This window comes from Orcinus orca, chromosome 6 (genome assembly GCF_937001465.1).
Source record: "Orcinus orca chromosome 6, mOrcOrc1.1, whole genome shotgun sequence".
Classification (NCBI taxonomy): Eukaryota; Metazoa; Chordata; class Mammalia; order Artiodactyla; family Delphinidae; genus Orcinus; species Orcinus orca.
The window spans coordinates 7,357,661-7,380,195 of NC_064564.1; the positions used below are offsets into that span (position 1 = coordinate 7,357,661).

General features: G+C 40.3%; 1 protein-coding gene across 16 annotated transcripts in view; it reads right to left on the bottom strand.

Moving 5' to 3' along the window:
• Nucleotides 1–22,535, bottom strand: part of NEK1 (NIMA related kinase 1) — a 204,003-nt gene that overhangs the window by 52,308 nt on the left and 129,160 nt on the right. For 12 of the 16 annotated variants that reach the window (XM_033403551.2, XM_033403553.2, XM_049711342.1 and 9 more), the window contains 4 exons: nt 21,948–22,043; nt 5,716–5,847; nt 3,792–3,857; nt 3,480–3,708 (listed from right to left, as the gene is read on the bottom strand). In XM_033403551.2, coding sequence (XP_033259442.1) covers nt 3,480–3,708; nt 3,792–3,857; nt 5,716–5,847; nt 21,948–22,043 — 523 coding nt within the window. Of the gene's footprint in view, nt 1–3,479; nt 3,709–3,791; nt 3,858–5,715; nt 5,848–6,482; nt 6,546–21,947; nt 22,044–22,535 lie in introns of those variants that run through there. The other 4 variants (XM_033403557.2, XM_049711346.1, XM_033403558.2 and 1 more) reach the window with 2 other exon arrangements.

Here is a 22,535-nt window from a genome sequence, read left to right on the forward strand (position 1 = left end):
TCATAATTCGTGGTGACTGGACACTCAGAGGGCTTTCCCTCTGTGCTAGGAAGAATTTGCACTCGAGTTAAATGTGGCCCTGATCTCAGCTAACAAATCTTAAAAACAGACATAAACGAATCAAACTGAGCCCAACTAACTTAACTGCATTCCAGAACAAAGCTCCAGAATAATTACAGAAACACAAAAAAACCTGGCACCCATCAAGGTAAAATTCACAATGTCTGGCATCCAATCAAAAATTGCCAATCATGCAAAGAAGCAGAAGAATGTGACCCACAATAAGGAGAAAAATTAACCCATGAAAATGGACTCAGAATGGAGACAGACATTAGTATTCTCACACAAGCACACTAATAAAGTTTTTATAACTGTATTCCGTATGATCAAAACGTTTAGTACAGACATGGCAGATACTTAAACCCAAATCGAACTTCTAGAGATGAAACCCACAATATCTGAGATGAAAAATACATTGGATGGGATTAATACTAGATTAGGCAATGCAGAAAAAAGTAAGTGAATTTGAAACTATCCAGAACGAAAGGCACAGGAAACAACAGAATCTTAAACAATGAAAAGCACATCAGTGAACTATGGGACAACTTGATACACGTGAGGCTGCAGCCCCCAGAGGACCGGGAGGCAGCACAGGAAAATACCTGAAGAAATATTGGAAAAGATGTTTCCAATCTGATGAAAATGGTAAACCACAGACCCAAGATGCTCAGTGAACCCCAAGGAAAAGAAACATGAAGAAAACTGTGGTAAGGCACTTCACAGTCAAACTGCTCAAAACCAGTGATAGACACAAGTCTTAAAAGCAGTCAGAGAACAACAGCATGTTATGGAGAGAGGAACAAAGGTAAATCTGATTTCTTGTCGGGAACAACGCGATTAAAAGGACGACAGAGCAACATCGTTAAAGCACTCAAAAATGACACTGCCAACCTAGAACTCTATATCCAGAGAAGACATCTTTTAAAAGTTAAGGTATACAATTTTTCAATTTGAAAAAATGTAAACCTTATAAAATAATATAATTAAATCTATATTAATTTAAAAATAAGGTATAAAATTAAGTAAAAATACTCTTCAATATACAAAAGTTGAAAGAATCTATCCCCTGCATTGCAAGCAATGTTAAAAGAAGGAAGGTGATACCATGGATACATAAATTTAAACAAAGAAATTAAGAACAGCAGAAACGGTAACTACATGGATAAGTACAATAATCGCTTTTTTTCTTAGTATTTACACGTCTAAAGGATAACAGGAGTTCTGACTCCTGGGAAGATGGAGTACTAAGCACGCGTCAGCCGTGCCCCCACTGACACAGTTCTCAGGACCAGGACCCGCACAGGAGCAGCTGCACGGGACGCTGAGCAGCAGCTAGCAGCTGGAGGGGCGAAGAAGACAGAACCTCAAAGCGCCCCCAGCACGTGGTACACTCCATCCCCCTCCCGTTTTCCCCAGTCAGGAACCCAAGGGAGGGCACTGGGCTGCGGACAGAGGAAGCTCTAGGAGGGGCCTTCCACTCTGTCTCAAGGGCCGCGCCGGGGAACCCTGACGCCTGGAGAGAGAGAGAGGGTGAGATCTCTCGCTCTTCCCTCCGCTGCCTCCTTTCCAGCCCCCACGCACTGCCACGGGTAATCAGAACCCAGAGCCCATAAAGCTGGGGAGAGGACGCTTCCGTCCTGTTTGGTGGAGACGTGGTACCCAGACAGCAGGGCTGTTTCCTCCGGCTCTTGGCCACCCTGCTCCAAGCACAGGGCAGAGTGAGATATCCAGAGCCTCAGCTTTCTGACCAGAGGACCAGAGACAGAAAACACCGGGGAGACAGTGCAGACAAAGGAACTCCAGAAGGCAACCTCCTGAAGTTGACTGCTATTACCTGAGCTCACCTCCTGTGCACACGTGGATCTGATCCTGTGTTGTATATCAAAGACTGAAAACTGAGCCAGCAGACCGAGGAACACCCAGGTCCCAGACCAGTCACCACGTGGTACACAGCCGGACAAGTCAAAGCAGCACTGCCAGGCTCTGAAAAAGGAGCCGATACTGAAAGCACAGGCCACAGAAGGCAGATGGGAACTCAGGACCTGACTCTAACTGGGCCGACTGCAAAACTCTGAATGTTCTCCATCAGATGTAAACAAGACCCAGAGCCTTGTGAGAGAATATTCAGAGTGTCTAGGGTATAAGTCAAAATTACTCAGTGTAAGAAGAACCAGGAAAATCCTAACTCTCTCGGGAGGTGGCTGCTAGCAGCCGACAGCAATGTAACACAGATGCGAGAGTGATCTAACAAGGATTCTAAGACAGTTGTTATAAAAACGCCCCAGGAAGCAATCATGAACACTCTAGACAGCAAAGGAGAAGAGGAAGTTGGAGAGAAGAAAGAAGATATAAAGACAATTTTATGAAATCACAGTGTCCCTGAAAAAAAACCATCCTGGAAACACGGCCCGACGAGTGCCTCTGCACAGTGCCTGCTGCTGCTCCTGCGCAGCGGTGTCGGAGTGGAGAAGCGGCAGCACAGTCCCCGCGGCCTGCGAAGCCTAAGCTATTTCCTACCTGGCCACGGACACAGCCCTCCGCAGGCACGGTCCGCTCCAACTGCGGCTTCTCCGTGCTCTGGGCCCGCTCACCAGAGGCTTCGGGGATTCTCACCTTCGCGTCCGCGCTAGCTGCATCAGCTCCCCAGGGTCCCAGGCTCTCCCCAGCGTCCTGGGCTCAGGGCAGCTCATGCGTCTCAGCCCTCAGCACGCCACGCCATCCAGAAACCACCTCCTGGCGACTGACCAATGCCCTGACACGCGCTCTGCTCGCAGGGAGGGGCTCCGTCTCACCCACTGTGGTGTCCTCACTGCTCAGGAGTGTGTGTGGCGGGTAATGGGACTCAATACAGAACTGCTTGCTGTGGAGCCTGTGGACTTTTCTCCAACACAAGAAAGAATTCTACCAAAGTGGTCCATCAGAAAACTCACGTAGAACTGTACTTACTTAGCTTGGACAGACCGGCCCTTTAGAAAGTGAGCCCCCTGTGAGCACGTGTGTCTGTTGGTTCCCTGCTGCACCTCCAGCGCCAGGAACAACGCGAGAAAAGGGCAGCGGCTCAGGAATCATCACTGCACAAAGGGATCACTGCATGAGACCCTCTCGACACCCCTGCTCAATGCCGACAGGACCTTCCTGGGTCTTTGCTGAAGTTCACTACTCTGATTCTCACCAAGAACTACCCCTGCTAACAGGTGACTCTAACGTGGGAGAAAGGCCTAAAGTACAGTAACACAATTTAAACGTGCGCCGCTAGTTCCCGCTCTCACACTACAGACAGTTGTGGAAAAACCCTTGCCATGTGAAAGCTGAATCGTCTTCTCCACGTTTCACCTATTACAGAAACCCTCCCAGCCTCTCTCAGCCCCTCTAAGCATGCCGGGCCGCACCAGGCAGGACACGAGCACGCTCATACGCACTTTCAGTCACAGAGAAGGACGTGTCCAATGCCAATTCATCCACAGGAATCACCAGGTGGCCTCCAGCCTCCCATTTCTTGCGATCCGATGAAACCGATTTTTCTTTTTCCTGCTCTTTGGCGTCTTCGTGAACAATTATTGCACCGATTGCAGAGTGACTCTGCTTTCCGTTTTCATCTTCTTGAGCTTTAAGATTTTGATTTAATCTACGTAGTATTTCGCGCTTACTCTGAAACAGTTAAAATGTTGTATTTTAATAGGTATACGATTAAGTAAAATGATTGAAGGAGAAAATTTGAAAACTGTACCTACCGAAATAGCACTGTTAGTCTTTTGCATTTCTTCTGAGGTTTCTTGGGCATCAGTCAAACTTCTGTCCTTTAAACACAGACAGTGACAGAGTAAGAAATAATGTTATTTTAAAAGTCCACCTTAACATTTTTGATATTTTTACTTTTTGTTTTCATTAACATTTCATGCTCCTTGTCAATCTTTTTATTCCTGTAAAATGTTAACACAGCTTTCTTCATTATCAGCAATGAGAAATAGTTACATATTATCATTTAATAGATGTAATATATACTAGAAGAGCCAATTCTCAATTATTTGTCATATTTTTGGATTGCTTGATCACATATTTAACTATATTCTCTTCCTCTTTGGCACCTGATTCTTGGTAATTTTACATTTACTGTAGAAATTTTAAAAATTAATTCATATACTCAGAGCTAGGGAAGTTTTGATGGATGAATAATTCAAGACAGGCTGTGTTATTTTGAAGCTGTCTTTATGTTTCAGGTACATATATTCTTATTAAGCCATACTACTTACTAAACATAATTGAGAACTGGCTTTTCTCCCAAAGCAAAGAGTAAAAATAAAGAGTTCTGAGTCCTTGGTACTAAGGATAAAATAAATTTTGTTTTATTATTAGTATAATCAGAGTAATCTAGACGATCTAGAATTTGTAAATATATGAAAAGAAGAAATTAGTAGTTATGAAAACTGCGAAAGCAAAGGTATCTGGAAGACTCAGGGCAAGGAAAAGCCGTTCTCAAAGTTTTAAGGAAGCGATATTTAGCAAGAAGACACATAAAGAAAAACCATTTAGTTACATGGATTACCTCAAATATTATTAAATAGTGGTCAGTTTTAAAGTAATACATGTAAAACAGACAAAGAGCATTTTACCCAGTAAAGTGGCAGGCATTAGCAGTCGCTACGACCAGAGAGGTGAGCAGCTACGTGGGATGTGAGATTGAGGACCAGGAAGTGCCCGCACAGGGGCATCTGAAGTTGGAGTGAACAACGCAGCACACGCTCGTTACCAGAGAGAAGAGAGACTACACCTGCTTGAGCAACAGTGGCTTCCTATATCAAGTCCTTGAGGGTGACCAAGGCTGGTATTTCCCACTCAATCTTATTTTCAAGATAAACACAAAGGCTGTAAAAGACTGGTGTGCCAATAACGTCAGTGCTGTCTGCAAAAATTTCACGAAATTCAACAAATAAAAGGCGCAGACTTCAATGACCAGGAAAAGACAGAATCAGGGTAATGGGTAATATGACTCGGACTCTTCCCTCTGCCTACGGAGCTCTAGGCTGAAATTCCACACCATGAGCCCCTTTCCCTGAACCTCAGAACAGAGTTTTTCACATTTCAGAGAGATGCCCAAAACATACTTCCAAGTTTAAACTTGTTACTTGCCCACAGTTCTCTGTTTTACTATCCATATGACATGACAGAGATTCAAAAGTAGAAGGTTAAAGAAATAATTGATGAATTAAGTGCAATTATGCTGAGTCCTCTAACATTTGCTATGCCAAAAAGTTTTAAATACATGTACACGTCCTGGACACTATTCCCAGAGTTAATTAAGTACCAGAGACATTATTTGTTTAAAAAGTGAACCTTGGCTAATTGTGAGTGCTAGGGTATAAAAACATTTTCTGCATTGTTTTTCATACATTTCTATATGTTTTTTTTGTCCAACAGTCTTCTAAAGTAAAAAAGAGAATCATTTCAGTCTATTCTTACCTACCAGGTGGTCTTAGATATAAAACCTAAGACCAGTGAGCCTCCAATATTCAGAGTAAACCACACATGAAAATCTTAAGAAGTAATTTTTTCCCTAGAAAAACTTAATGGGACATTAGGAATTAATGTAATTTCATTAAATTTAATCCTTTTAATAATCTTTTGACTTTGAGGAGTTCTAGATTTTATGAAACTTACCATACCCACTTCTTTCAAAGCAGAAGTCACAGAAATAACAGGTCTCATCTGTTGCTTTGATGGAGAGCCACCTGTTTCCTGCTGTCCTGAAGGTGGAGACATATCAGAGTTCTTTATTCCTTTGGCCACCAACTGTAACAAAGAATGTAAGTACATTGGGGAATTCATATTTGCATGAAGAGGTAAAATGGTGTATATAAGGTCACTGTCTACATCCTCTAACCACAAGGAGTTTTCTTCATTCCTCAAGTTTTGTTGTGCAAAAGGCAATGTACTAGGTGCTGGGGAAAGATCAGCGGACACAGAGAAACATCTCTGGCCTCACGTGTAAACCTAATCATGCGCCATGTGGTACTAAGTAACTCCTTTCCATTGCATTAACAATGTTTCACAAACAGCCTTCTAAAAGATTAAACATTAGTCCTCTTACTCTAATTTTAATCCATTATAAAATTTGGTGAAAAAAAAGATTATTTACTAATCTTATACTTCAATAAGAAATGCTTCTGCAAATTCTACAAATTTGGCACAGTCTTAAAGTCTGAATATCAATTACCCATGAGAGCCCTGATTATAAAAATGTCAACATAAATAAGAAAGGAAGAATTGAAAAGTACAGGTAATAAGATTTACTTCACTAAAAATACCATTGGTTATATTCATATATGTTTTTGCTTTTATCTTGACATTTAGACCTGTAAACAATGTGAAATGATGTTCTGAACTTTCAGTAAATATAAGGAAATGGCATTTTGCAGTATGCTCACTGGAACACGGCAGCAAGTCACTCCCAACTTCTATCTCTTCTTCAAACCAGTAAACAAGAATTTCTGTTGAGTAAATACCAATATTTCAAACACAATATTTACTGAGCATCTTCTAAGCATAAGACAGTACTCCAATTCTAATATTTACTTTTCTGTACTTTCATTTTACACCAATATCTGTTTTGCTCAAAAGGAGATGGAAATAGCTAACACAGTATTGAAGGAGAAGAACTAAGTTGGAGGAATGATACTACCTGACTTCAAGACTTACTAGAAACTACACTAATCAAGATAGTGTGATACTAATGAAAGTAGAGCAAACAAATCAACTGAACAGAACAGAGCCCAGAAATAGAGTCAACTAACATTTAACAAAGGAGCAAAGGCAATTCAGTGGAGAAAGGACAGTCTTCTTACAAACAAGTGGTGCTGGAATAACTGGACACCCACAGGCAAACAAACAACCTTACACCCTTCACAAATCTTAACTCACAATTGATTACAGACCTACATGTAAAACTCAAAACTATAAAACTCCTAGAAGATAACATAGGAGAAAATCCAGGTGACCCTGGGTTTGGCAATGACTTTTTAGATACAACACCAAAGGCACAACCATGAAAGAGAATTAATAAGCTGGTTTCATCAATATTAAAAACTTCTGCTCTGTGAAAGACATTGTCAGAAGAATGAGAAGACAAGCCACAGACTGGGAGAACATATTTACAAACGAAATAAAAACAAAGGACTGTTAATCAAAATACACAAAAAACTCTTAAAACTCAAAAATATGAAAACCCAATTAAAAAATGAGCAAACAACTACTGAGCCCACAGGCCACAACTACTGAAGCCCACACATCTAGAGCCCATGCTCCACAACAAGAGAAGCCACCGCAATGAGAAGCCTGCGCACCACAACGAAGAGTAGCCCCCGCTCGCCACAACTAGAGAAAGCCCGCGTGCAGCGACGAAGACCCAACACAGCCGAACATAAATAAATTTAAAAAATTTTAAAAAAAAAGGGGCAAAAGATCTGACCAGACACCTCACCAAAGAAGATACAGAAGGCAATGAAGCCTATGAAAAGATGCTCCACATCATACGCCATTAGGGAACTGCAAATTAAAACAAGGTAACACCACTGCACACCTCCTATGGTGGCTAAAACCCACAGCAGTGACAACAACAAATGCTGCTGAACGATGTGGAGCAACAGGAACTCTCAGTCCACATGGGTGGGAACGCAAAATGGCACAGCCACTTTGGAAGACAGTTTGGTGGTTTCTTACACAGCTAAATATACTCTTACTCCATACAATCACAATTGGGCTCCCTGGCATATACTCAGGATGAGTTGGAATCTTATGTCTACACAGAAACTTGCACACAGATGTTTACAGAAGTTTTATTTGTAATTGCCAAAACTTGGAAGCAACCAAGATGAATGGATTAAAAAACCAGTACATACATGGAAGAGTATTCAGTGCTAAAAAGAAACGAGGTATCTAGCCATGCAAACACAAGGAGGAACCCTAAATGCATATTCCTGAGTGAGAGAAGTCAGTCTGAAAGGCTACATCCTTTAAGTTTCTAGCCATATGACATTCTGAAAAAGGCAAAACTACAGAGACAGTAAAGAGATCAGTGGTCGCAGGGGCTGGTGAGGGAGTGGGGGTGGGTGGGAGGGATGAGCAGGCAGAGCACAGAGGGCTTGCAGGGCCTGAAGACACCATATATGATGCTATAATGATGGATACATGTCATTATACATTTCTCCAAACCACAGAAGGCACAACACTAACAATGAACCGTACTGTAAACTATGAACTTTTGGTGAGGATGTGTCCATGCAGGTCCATCCACTGTAACAAATGTACCATCTAGTGGGGGATGTTGATAATGGGGGAGGCTGTATGCATGTGGGGGACAAGGGGGTACATGGGAAATCTCTGCACTGTCCTTTCAATTCTGCGGTGAACCTAAAAATGCTCCAAAGAAAATAAAGTCCTTATTAAAAAAAGAAGAGGAAGATGGAAACATTGCTTTAATCCCACAGTTCAGCACTGTTGAAGTATACTGATATTTAATGTTATTATAAATAACTTAAAAAAAATCTAGAGCTCACAAAACTGAGTATTATCTACCTGAAAAATTATATAGAAACGTGTTAAAACTTTGATTGTCTTATTACCATAGATTCTGAGGAAATATAAAAATACATCAATTGGCTCTGATCAAATAGCAGCACTTTTAGGACAAGTACGTTACTTCCTTAGATGATTACTTTGAAGGAAACAAATTAATCTGCCATTTTATTTAAATCAGTAATTACTGATTGCAGAAGTTGAGAATTATTTGAGGGTTACAGCTCAATCAAGTTAGGAAAAAACCCAGTATATAACAGACCAGAACTAACTGCAGTAAGCAATTTTCAAAAAAGGAGGAAAAACCAAAATGATGACAAAGTGCTTTCTCTGAAAGGATTATAAACTAGAAGAGAACAGGGAACAGATAAATCAATCAGCATGCTGCAGTGAAATAAAGTGGGCAGATGTGTGCTCAATGCTCTGGGGAAGAAGGAACTCCAGACCAGGGAAAGAGTGTGAGGTCGGGCAGCCCCGCACACAGCCCGGCGAGTACACACAGGCAGGAGGGGCCCACAGCTCTGGCCCACCTGCCCTCAGTGTTTCTTAGCCTCTCTGGACCCCAAACCTCTCTAAGATGGGAATGCGGTACTCACTGGATTAAATGTGTGAAGCGCACAGCTGTGTGCCTAATAAATAGTAGTAATTATTATAGTTCAGCAAACACTTAGTTAGTTTCCATTAAATAGAGTTATTTGCCTTAAACACTCAGAATCCGGTTTCAGTCCCTGACGAGATGAAGAAGTTTACACAAAGCAAGTTTCTGATCTCTAGAGTACAGCACAGAACAAAACCCTCCTATCAGTGCAGAATCAGAAATGAAAGTGTTAGCACCGTATGCAAAGGTTTTATAGAAGTCAGTATGAAGCAGAAACCTGAAACACAAATACCTTACATTACAAATTTTTAAAAATCTGAGATAAAAAAGTGATCAATAGAGTAATTTAATTGTATGAATAAACAAGAGTGATAATATGAATTTAACCAATTTCACTGAAGCAAGAATAGCACCAACCTCCCTTCTCAGCCTCTGATACAATTTTCATTGATGCTTACAGAGACTATCTCAAAAGTCATTCCCAAAATCACTGGTCAGCTGCCTAGAATAAGAACATTAAGGAAACTCTTAATAAAAGAAAAAAAATTCACCCATATACCCCTGCTCTGGCTAATTGCACTTCATTTATCTATAGTTCTTTTTAATGTTTATCCACACACACACACATAATTCTTATACAATTTAAACAAGACACTGGCACAACTCTCTGAAACTGGAGATATGTGACCTAAGAAGAATTTAAAAACCTCTATGGAATACTTAGCAAATTTGTCCTTAGTTAATGGCAAAAGTCACATATAAAGGGATTGAAAACCCTTTATTTTGACCTTATAGTCTTAAGTTGTAAAATATATTAGAGTCATTCCTATATTAGTCTCAACCTTAAGAGAAACCTCAAGTAACAGAAAAAAAATCTGCTTATTGATAAAGTGCTATGAGTTAAACAGGGCCTGAGACCAATGACAATCAAATTCAGTCCAGCAGGACTATCTCTGTTAAATTCTCTGCACGCTACTCATCTTTGGAAGGAAGTCTTTTCTTTTAATCAACAAAAGGCAATTTAATGAAGAAAAAGTTTCACATATGACTATTAAAATTCTACTCCATAGTATATTAAAATCTGTCTTGCTGCCATACATATGGCCAACGACTGGTACAGACAGAGTCTCTAAGATATCTGATTCACTGTGTAAGAAAGTCATTGGCACCTTTATAAGAAAGATCGTCTGCAGCCTTCAGGAAATGCTTACATTCTATAATCAAACATGTACTAGTCTCTCCCCGGGTCAGCTAAGCTAAACACAGCAAAAGAACCTGAGATAACAAACAAGCAAAGAAAGATATATGAAATCTAAACCAAAGAACAAAAACAAACAGAATACCCAACTGACTCTTAGAAATACTTCATAACAAAACTAATTCAGTTATTGAAAAATTAAGGGTAATTCAGGGTAACTACTGAGACGTGGTAACACCTTTATAAGCCAAGGTAACACACATCAGTAACTTACTAGCGCAGGAGAACTTGGGCCTTCTGTGTAAACATCATGGGTATATTATTTTTAGCCAGAAACGTTAATGCTATTCAGTATTAACCAGACCTTGAGATAGAAGATAATAATGTATCTTTAAATTTGTCAAAAGAGAAAACATTAGATTGAGCCCTTAATTCAGAAAGATGACTGAATATGGTAAAACAACACAAAAAGTAATTAAGAAAACAAAACAAAGTTTCATAGAAGAAAAAACCATAAAACAAAAAACAAATAACCCAATTTTGTTACAAATTGATCACCTGGTTATGTCTAGAATACCTACTTTATTGTAACAGTTCTTCAAAATTCAAAGTTTAAAAAACAAAATTGCATTAGGACACTAATGCACAAGTCAACACTGACTTGAAAGTTTCATAAGTCAGGTTTAAGAAACAAATTGCTTTAGAAGATTTTTTTTCCCCTAGCTATTTTATCACCAGGTTAATAAATTCAAGACTTTTTCATACTGCTTATATTTCCACAAGATTTTTAATTATCACTGTAAAACTCCTTCTATTTTATCTGTTCGTTTTACTATTTGCTGAAAAATTAACCAGCAATGCCACCTAATGACAAAACTAAAAATTTCAGCAAATACTGAGGCCAGGTCTATAAATACATGGAATTATAAGTTTAGCTACTATTGAAGTATAAATATAAATACTGTTTCATCTCTATATGCTGAATGACTAGTAAGATTTTAATGTATATTAGAAAAATTTTATTAAATGCCCTGATTTAATATTTTGAGTACAGAGCAAGTTCACACATAATTTTATGTAGCCTAAAGATACATCTTGGCCAAATGTTAGCAAATTCATATTTAACTTCTCAAAGCCTTGTCTTTGAAGTACCAAAAATATAAGTGTGTGTATCTGAATTTGTTTCCTGAACTAGCACTACTATAATGCATTTGTAAGCATGTCTAAGAACAGGAACATGCCCAGGTAGCCAGAAGGGTAAGTGTGTCCACCCTAGGGAGGCTTTGTAGGCCTATGTGGCAGCTCTAAAGAACACGACAAAGACGGAACACAAATGAAATACACAAGAAAGAGTTCATCGCAATTCAAAAGAAACTCGTACTCAAAATATAGTCTCTGAATTTCCCTAATTCTATTTTTCACTGAATTTTAGATTACTAAATACACTGCTACCGTTTTAAAAAACTGAACCTATCTTCCTTGTATGTTTTACTTACAGTATGAGCATATATGCTGCCGGGGAAAAGCAACATTATTATTTGGGTGGAAAACCTCTATCATCACACATGAAAATCATTCTCCATGCTAAAGTCCTATTTAGTACTACAATGTTTACCATTAAGTGTGCCAAAAAGAAAAATTTATAAAACTGGGTATACATGCCAAAGAATCCGAATAATTAAGGCAGTGATTTTTACCGTTCGTTAGATCAAGGATACTCTTAAGAATCCAATTAAAGATAGGTGGTCTTACTGGGTAAAAATGCATCAACATACATACAATCAAACCTTTAATGCACATTTCCGGGAGTGGAATAATGCTAAGCCCAACCTGAAATACCATGTTAGCCACTCCTAAGTTAGAGTAGGAACGGACACATAAGTACCTATAATACATGTAGCTTGTGCTAAATTAGACTTCCTGTTCAAACAATTACTTGGTAAAATAACTTTTATCCACTCTTGTAGATTAAACTGGACCTAAGTACTTACACTGTGAAGGTTATTTTTCAAGGCAACATTGAGACACAACAACACTAGAGATGGATGAGGAAATCAAGGCCCCCAAACATTGAGGCAGTCCCCCAAACAGGCTAATTAACTGGCAGAGCTGAGACTAGACCCAGGTCTCCTGACTCCCAGCCTGCCGCTGTCCTCACCACTCCAGCACGCGTCCTCTGTGCACAGCTCTGCACAGCACGAGCCACAGAATTCCTGGTGAACTCACTGCTGCTGCTATTCGCCAGGTCCCATGCAGAGCACGATACACAATCAATCTGTTAAGGTTCTTTGGCTGAAAGCAACAGAAACTAACTCTGGAGGAAGGAGATGCGGGGGATGGAGTTGGAAGAGAGGAGGGGAGCGGGGAGAAGAGAGCTGTAGGCGGATCACAAAGCAAAGGGAAGCCCTCCACGAGAAGAGAACAGGAGCCGGGGTAGCTGCATGGATCTGGCAGCAGAAGCTCACTCCTGGCTTCACCAGGTTCTCTCGCTTGATTAAATCAACTCCAGCTTCCAACCTGCTCCAACTTCACGCCCTGGAGAAGGTCCAGCTGGTCCACCTGAGATCACCGGCCTGTGCCTCAGCTGGGAGCAGCCAGGGCACCTTGTTCGACGGTCTTTCCAAAAGTGCACACAATGAAATAATTCTCCCAAACGAAAGGGGGCTGCTTGCCTGTTGCACCTCAAAAGCCAGGCTCACTGCCACGTTTAATTAATGTCGCCACCGTAAAAACCTTTGTGAGACAACATGAGGAAATACGAAGTTGTGCTGCACTAGGAACTAGTATTGTCCATCAGGAATATAGCCATAATATCTGTCGTTTGTGTGCGCTTTAGAACGATCTAAGACAGATCCACCATTAAAATTAAAAAAAATTTACACTGGTTTTACATGGCTTAGAGAGCCAAGACTTCTACGGGAGCTTTTCCTGGACTGTACTATAAGCATGTGGTTGCTCGTGCAAGTGTACTGGTGGGTGTATGAGGTCTAGGGCAGCCTCTGGCAGAAGAGGCCGGGCTCCAGCTGCCATCTGAGGAGTCAGAATTGCTACCGTGCACGTGTGCAGCTGCCCAGCAATAAAGGTCTTATGATAAGAACACAGAGCACCTGCTCAAAGCCAAACCACCACTGGACACAGTCTGTAAAGTACACTTCCTGGAACATAACACCTAACAGTGCTTCCAGAGGTGCTCCCCTTCCCCTCCTCCACCAACTGAGGACACTCTGCTCCTGCTGCTTGGGGAAAGCCAGCCTGATGTCAGGAAGATCATCAGAGGATTCCTCGGCATAAGTGGAATCCTGATTCTCTTTGATGTTCTTGAATCCTTTGATGTCAAACATATATTTCAGAGATCTCTGGAACTCTGTTAATATCCAGTGAGACTTGGCTCAGAGAGCATGATTCCAAAGTGACCTCAGGATGTGTCTATTTAGATGGATGAGATTAGATGGCAAGACTAAGGAGAGAAGATTCTGAGGTAGCCAAGATGGGGGCAGTGTGTCCACCCTGGGGGAAGCTTATAGGCCTGTGTCCGAAGAATGGGACAAACACAGACATGAAATACACAACGAAGAGTGAAATGCAATAAAAGAGGAAGTCATCATATTCAAAACACAGTCTCTGACCTAACCAAGGAGCAGACATCCACCAACATGCCGCCTGAATTGATGCGAAGAAGTGTGCAGACTGGGCACCAGGCTGTGACAGCTTAGATGACGGGGTCACGATCTCACCCAACAGGCAGCACAGTGAGGAACAAGTGATGGAAAGGAAGCCTGCTTGGGGAACTGTGCTTTAGAAAACCATCCTACAAGATGTGCTCAAGACCGCATTTAAACATGCTTGTGGGCTATGTTTCAACCCACCAAGGGCAGATTTTGGGAAAGAAATATAATGACAAAGCTCATGCTTGCGTTCTCTGAGATATACTAACTTGAGCTGTTAGAAGTGTGACGTTCTAAATCATGAACGTGAGCGGTGCCTATGTGACTGGGAGAAAAGGAAACATCTCCCAGTGATCAAGGTGCTCTTCCAGGGTCCCACGTGCCTACCACAACATGATTGATGACACAGCCATCTGCTCCACCTTGTGTAAGGAACCATACAAGGTGTATATACAGGCAGCACAGTGAGGGCCTCTGCAGGCACACCGAGGGGACAGACGTGGAGCACTGACCCACCTCTAAGACTCCAGGGTGTCACCACGCAGGCTGCTGTCATCAAATACTCAGAAGCCCCGTGCAGCTCTGCATAACAGATCACATTCTTAAAATAAGGCTAATCTGCACTAAGCATAAGCTCCTCACTGTATTTAATGGCTACCTTCCTCGCACAATCACCTTCATGTGCTATGCAGATGGCCAGAATGGATTACTAAAGACTAAACTATAAACTAGGAGGGAGCGATGGCCCTTAAAGCTTGCAGCTGAGATCCTGCAGCTGAACACAAGGATGACAGCAGCAGGCTCAACCCAAGGAAAGCTGATTAAAAAGGATACACAGGCAGTTTCATACTGATTCACCCTGATAGAAACTGCCCCACTGTACAAATCAGCACAGGACGAAATGTTTCTGTTTCCTGGGCCCAAGAGAACAAAAGTAGACTGTTCCGCACACCACTATACAGAGGCCACCAAAGCTAAGCTCACCCTCTTTTCCACATCAGGTAAGTTTGAAAGGATTTGGCTAAGAGGACAAATTACTAGCTCTGACTATGAAGATGAGATATTTCTACTTCTGACAAATGTGGTTGCTACAACATTCTCTTGCAGAAGAGGCAATAAGTTAGCACAGCAATTATTTCATACTCACACCATAACATAGGAAATGAAATAGCCACCCAAGTCCAGAAAGCACAGAGAATGCCAGGTAGGATAAACCCAAGGAGAAACACGCTGAGACACACAGTGATCAAACTGACAAAAATTAAAAACAAAGAAAAATTACTGAAAGCAACAAGGGAAAAATGACAAATAACATACAAGGAACTTCCATAAGGTTAACAGCTGATTTCTCAGCAGAAACTCTACAAACCAGAAGGGAGTGGCACGATATATTTAAAGTGATGAAAGGGAAGAATCTACAACCAAGATTACTCTATCAAGCAAAGATCTCATTCAGATTTGATGGAGAAATCAAAAGCTTTATAGACAAGCAAAAGCTATGAGAATTCAGCACCACCAAACCAGCCCTACAACAAATGCTAAAGGAATTTCTCTAAGTGGGAAACATAAGAGAAGAAAAGGACCCACAAAAACAAACCCATGGGCTTCCCTGGTGGCGCACTGGTTAAGAGTCCGCCTGCCAATGCAGGGGACACGGGTTCGTGCCCCGGTCCGGGGAAGATCCCACATGCCACGGAGCGGCTGGGCCCGTGAGCCATGGCCGCTGAGCCTGCACGTCCGGAGCCTGTGCTCCGCCACGGGAGAGGCCACACAGTGAGAGCCCCGTGTACCGCAAAAAAAAAACAAAACATAACAATTATGAAAATGGTAATAGGAACATACATATCAATAAGTACCTTAAACGTAAATGGATTAAATGCTCCAACCAAAAGACAAGGCTCGCTGAATGGATACAAAAACAAGACCCATCTATATGCCGTCAACAAGAGACCCTCTTCAGACCTAGGGACACATAGAGACTGAAAGTGAGGGGATGGAAAAAGATATTCCATGCAAATGGAAATCAAAAGAAAGCTGGAGTAGCAATTCTCACATCAGACAAAACAGACTTTAAAATAAAGAATGTTAAAAGAGACAAGGAAGGACACTACATAGTGATCAAGGGATCAATCCAAGTAGATATAACACTTAGAAATATATACACACCCAACACAGGAGCACCTCAATAAATAAGGCAACTGCTAACAACTATAAAAGAGGAACTCAACAGTAACACAATAGTAGTGGGGGACTTTAACACCTCACACCAATGGACAGATCATCCAGACAGAAAATTAATAAGGAAACACAGCTTTAAATGACACAACAGACCAGATAGGTTTTATTGATACTTATAGGACATTCCATCCAAAAACAGCAGATTACATTTTCTTCTCAAGTGCACATGGAACATTCTCCAGGATAGATCACATCTTTGGTCACAAATCAAGCCTCAGTAAATTTAAGAAAACTGAAATCATATCAAGTATCTTTTCTGAACACAATGCTATGAGATTAGAAATCAATTACAGGGAAAAAAACGTAAAAAACACAAACACATGGAGGCTAAACAATACGTTACTAAATAACCAAGAGATCACTGAAGAAATCAAAGAGGAAATCAAAAAATAACTAGAGACAAATGACAACGAAAACACGACAATTCAAAACCTATGGGATACAGCAAAAGCAGTTCTAAGAGGGAAGTTTATAGCAATACGAGCCTGCCTCAAGAAACAAAAAAAATCTCAATCTATAACCTTACACCTAAAGGAACTAGAGAAAGAAGAACAAACAAAACCCAAAGTTAGCAGAAGGAAAGAAAGCATAAAGATCAGAGCAGAAATAAATGAAAAAGAAATGAAGGAAACAATAGCAAAGATCAATAAAACTAAAAGCTGGTTCTTTGAGAAGATACACAAAATTGATAAACCATTAGCCAGACTCATCAAGAAAAAGAGGGAGAGGACTCAAGTCAATAAAATTAGAAATGAAAAAGGAGAACTTACAACAGACACCACAGAAATACAAAGCATCCTAAGAGACTACTACAAGCAACTCTATGCTAATAAAATGGACAACCTGGAAGAAATGGACAAATTCTTAGAAAAGCACAACCTTCTGACTGAACCAGGGAGAAATAGAAAATATGAACAGACCAATCACAAGCACTGAAATTGAGACTGTGATTAAAAATCTTCCAACAGGGCTTCCCTGGTGGCGCAGGGGTTGGGATTCCGCCTGCCAATGCAGAGCACACGGGTTCGTTCCCCATTCCGGGAGGATCTCACATGCCGCGGAGTGGCTGGGCCTGTGAGCCGTGGCCGCTGAGCCTGTGCGTCCGGAGCCTGTGCTCCGCAACGGGAGAGGCCACAACAGAGAGAGGCCAATGTACCGAAAACAAAAAAAAAATCCAACAAACAAAAGTCCAGGACCAGATGGTTTCACAGGTGAATTCTAGCAAATATTTAGAGAAGATCTAACACCCATCCTTCTCAAACTCTTCCAGAAAATTGCAGAGGAAGGAACACTCCCAAACTCATTCTACGAGGCCACCATCACCGTGATACAAAAACCAGACAAAGACTACAAAAAAGGAATATTTCACACCAATATCACTGGTGATTACAGATGCAAAAATGCTCAACAAAATACTAGCAAACAGAATCCAACAACATATTAAAAGGATCATACACCATGATCAAGTGGGATTTATCCCAGGGACGCAAGGATTCTTCAATATACACAAATCAATCAATGTGATACACCATATTAACAAATTGAAGAATAAAAACTATATGATCATCTAAATAGATGCAGAAAAAGCTTTTGACAAAATTCAACACCCATTTATGATAAAAAATCTCCAGAAAGTGGGCAAAGAGGGAACCTATCTCAACATAATGAAGGCCATATATGACAAACCCACAGCCAACATCATTCTCAGTGATGAAAAACTGAAAGCATTTCTCTAAGATCAGGAACAAGACAAGGATGTCCACTCTCGCCACTATGATTCAACATAGTTTTGGAAGTGCTAGCCATGGCAATCAGAGAAGAAAAAGAAATAAAATAAAATAGAAGAAATACAAATTGGAAAAGAAGAAGTAAAACTGTCACTGTTGGCAGATGACATGATACTATACATAGAGAATCCTAAAGATGCCACCAGAAAACTACTAGAGCTAATCAATGAATTTGGTAAAGTTTCAGGATACAAAATTAATGCACAGAAATCTCTGGCATTCCTATACACTAATAATGAAAAATCTGAAAGAGAAATTAAGGAAACCTTCCCATTTCCCACTGCAACAAAAAGAATAAAATACCTAGGAATAAACCTACCTAGGGAGACAAAAGACCTGTATGCAGAAAACTATAAGACACTGGTGAAAGAAATGAAAGATGATACAAATAGGTGGAGAGATATACCATTTTCTTGGATTGCAAGAATCAATATTGTTAAAATGACTATACTACTACCCAAAGCAATCTACAGATTCAATGTAATCCCTATCAAATTACCAATGGCATGTTTTACAGAACTAGAACAAAAAATCTTAAAATTTGTATGGAGACACAAAAGGCCCTGAATAGCCAAAGCAGTCTTGAGGGGAAATAAACAGAGCTGGAAGAATCAGACTCCCTGACTTCAGACTATACTACAAAGCTACAGTAATCAAGACAATATGGTACTGGCATAAAAAGAGAAATATAGATCAATGGAACAGGATAGAAAGTCCAGAAATAAACCCACACACCTATGGTCAACTAGTCTATGACAAAGGAGGCAAGTATATACAAAGGAGAAAAGACAGCCTCCTCAATAAGTGGTTCTGGGAAAACTGGACAGCTACATGTAAAAGAATGAAATTAGAACACTCCCTAATACCATGCATAAAAATAAACCCAAGATGGATTAGAGATCTAAATGTTAGGCCGGACAGTATAAAACTCTCAGAGAAAAACATAGGAAGAACACGCTTTGACATAGATCACAGCAAGATCTTTTTTGATCCACCTCGTAGAGTAATGGAAATAAAAACAAAAATAAACAAATGGGACCTAATGAAACTTAAAAGCTTTTGCAAAGCAAAGTAGAAACAAGACAAAAAGACAACCCTCAGAATGGGAGAAAATATTTGCAAACAAATCAACAGACAAAGGATTAATCTCCAAAATATATAAACAGCTCATGAAGTTCAATATTAAAAAAAAACAAACAACCCAATCCACAAATGGGCAGAAGACCTAAATAGACATTTCTCCAAGGAAGACATACAGATGGCCAAGAAGCAAATGAAAAGCTGCACAACATCACTAATTATTAGAGAAATGTAAATCAAAACCACAATGAGGTATCACCTCACACCAGTTAGAACGGGCATCATCAGAAAATCTATAAACAATAAATGATGGAGAGGGTTGGAGAACTTGCACTGTTGGTGGGAATGTAAACTGATACAGCCACTATGGAGAACAGTATGAAGGTTCCTTAAAAAACTAAAAATAGAATTACCATATGATCCAGCAATCCCACTACTGGGCATATACCCAGAGAAAACCATAATTCAAAAAGACACATGCACACCAATGTTCATTGCAGCACTATTTACAATGGCCAGGTCATGGAAGCAACCTAAATGCCCATTGACAGACAAATGGATAAAGAAGATGTGGTACATATATACAATGGAATATTCCTCAGCCATAAAAAAGGAACGAAACTGGGTCATTTGTACAGACGTGGATGCACCTAGAGACTGTCATACAGAGTGAAGTAAGTCAGAAACAGAAAAACAAATATGGTATATTAACGCATATACGGGGAACCTAGAAAAATGGTACAGAGGAACTGGTCTGCAGGGCAGAAATAGAGACACAGATGTAGAGAACAAATGTATGGACACCAAGGGGGGGAAAGTGGCGGGGGTGGTGTTGGGATGAATTGGGAGATTGCGATTGACATATATACACTAATATGTATAAAATGGATAACTAGTAAGAACCTGCTATATAAAAAAGTTAAAAAAATGAAATTCAAAAAAAAAAAAAGGGGAAAGTAAAAGCACTAGAATTAAAACATGATTTAAACAGCATAACAATCTGAAGCCAGGGAAGACTGGGACCAGTAGGCCAGAAGATAAGTACCAGATAATAGTAATTATGATTTGGGAGGAAGATGAGATACCCTGTGACAGTTATTGTCTCGTAGTCAAGACTTGTTCATGATGTGGCAAACAAGACGAGAGTTGTCCACTGTTGGACTCCAGAAACTACAGAGAAAAACGGTAACTAGCAGAGGGTGGAGAAATTAAAATTGCTGGGAGGAGAAAACAAAAGGGAACTATCAAAAAACGCTTAGACTTATTCTGATTTCTGGAGTTCTGTCCCTTTCACTCATGCTTCATAGCTAAATGGTTCTTTTTCTTTAGGAATATGGTACGAGAATCTCCCTGTATATAACATCAACGGGTGGATTCAGAAGAAACACAATCATGTTAAAAGATAACACAAAAGACATCTGATAAAACGCCAAAACACAAGTCTGATAAAAACTGTAAAACCCAGACGTAAAATTATATTCCTTACTATTTTACCATACATAACAGAAAAATGACTAAAGTATTTCCATTAAAGACAGGAACAAAAGTATTATCCCTATTACTATTTAACTCTGTCCTAGAAGTTCTGGCCGATGCAGAAAGAATAAAGTGGTAATAAAAGGCAAAACTCAAAGAAAGCAGGGGAGTTAGGCGTACTGCCTATGAATACTAAGACTTTGATACCTGACAGGCACAGGTTCCTATCCCAATGCCATACTTCCTGAAAATGTGACCTCATCTAATTGTTTTATCTTTCTTTATCTGCTTTGTAAAGTCGTAAAGAGTAAGCAAAGCGACCCATGGGCAGTGGTTATAATTTGCCTTGCATACAATAAACAATTATGAACTGTAGCAATTACTGTTATGATGTATATCGTGACTGCCTGTCAGTGATATTGTTGCATGCTGAAACCCCTCAACATTGGTGGAACAGGCACACTCACTGCATAAGAGATAAGCAAAATCCAACAATTTCTCCAAATATCAGCACTATTCTGTTAGAAAAAACCAAACGTTTAAAAGCAGAAATGGAATTATAAACCATCAAGAAATGAGCTTTATAAGAAATATAACAAGTATGAGTTAAAAATGATCAAAATTATGTAAGAGATATAAAAGATACAAGTAAATGTAGATATTTAACACGCTTCTGGATAAAGACTATTATAAACACGTCAGTTCTTCTTAAGTTAATTTGTAGGTTTAAGGTAGTATGATCAAAATCCCAACAGGATTTAAGAAAAGAAAAAATAAAAAATATTACTCTAAACTGTACCTCTTAGAGAAAAAGAGAGCAAGTAAGTAAGGAAAACAAATGAAAAAGAAGAGTGAAGGGGAAATGAGGGAAGAACCTTTCCAAGATTTAAATATATTCTAAACCCATAATTACAAGCACAACGGGGCCCTGGGGAACAGACATGGACTCATCCTCCAGGACACACGGGCGTCTAGTCTCTCACAGGCAGCATTGCAGATCAGGGGCAGAAGAAACGTTGCAGGCACTAAGTGATGCTGGGACTTTGATTAGCTACTTGGCAATAAAAAAGACTAAATAAAACACATTGGGTTCTCACCTCAAATCAAACCCCAAAATAACTTCCATATGGATCGTCCTTAAATGATGACAGAGACAGAGAGATGTAGGGGAAATGAACGAGAGGGAGAAAATAGGACCACAGAACCATAAGGCTGGCGCAGCACCCAGTGAAAGCGGGCGGGCAGGAGCCCGGCAGGACGACAGGGGCAAGGCTCACATTCTCCTCCCACAGCTTCTTCTCTCTCTCGTACGCCTCCTTCCTCCTACGTTCTAGCTGCTCCTTCAGCACAGCCGCGCGGGCGCTCACCTGGGCCTGGAAATGAAGACAATCAGCACAGCTAGTGCCAGAAAGAAAGGCGCAGGTTTGCCTGTTTGTTTGTCCAGGTCTATAAAAATATTTCCTTATTGGCCAAAAAAGAAGTGGGTGTGTGTGGTTCCAGAACACAAACCTAAGCTGCATGCCCAGCGCCTACACGGGCTGCCAACACACAGCAGCTGCTCAGTAAGTACTTCTGGAATGAAAATAGATGCAGGTACAGTCAAATGGAAATAAAAATTTACAACTATGACTATTATGCACAAACTTGTCTTCACAGAAACAGAGATGATGTTTTTCACTTTTAGGGTTACCATTTTCTCTTCTTAAGGTTACTTGTGTGATAGTTTCATGTATTTATGCTGCTTCATCAAATTGCTCTCCATAAATATGACATGAAGAGAGCAAAATGCTATTTTTCAGAAATGGAAAAGTGAGGGATAAAAGGGAAAGAAAAGTTAAGGCAAGAGAATAAGTTGGTTTACTACG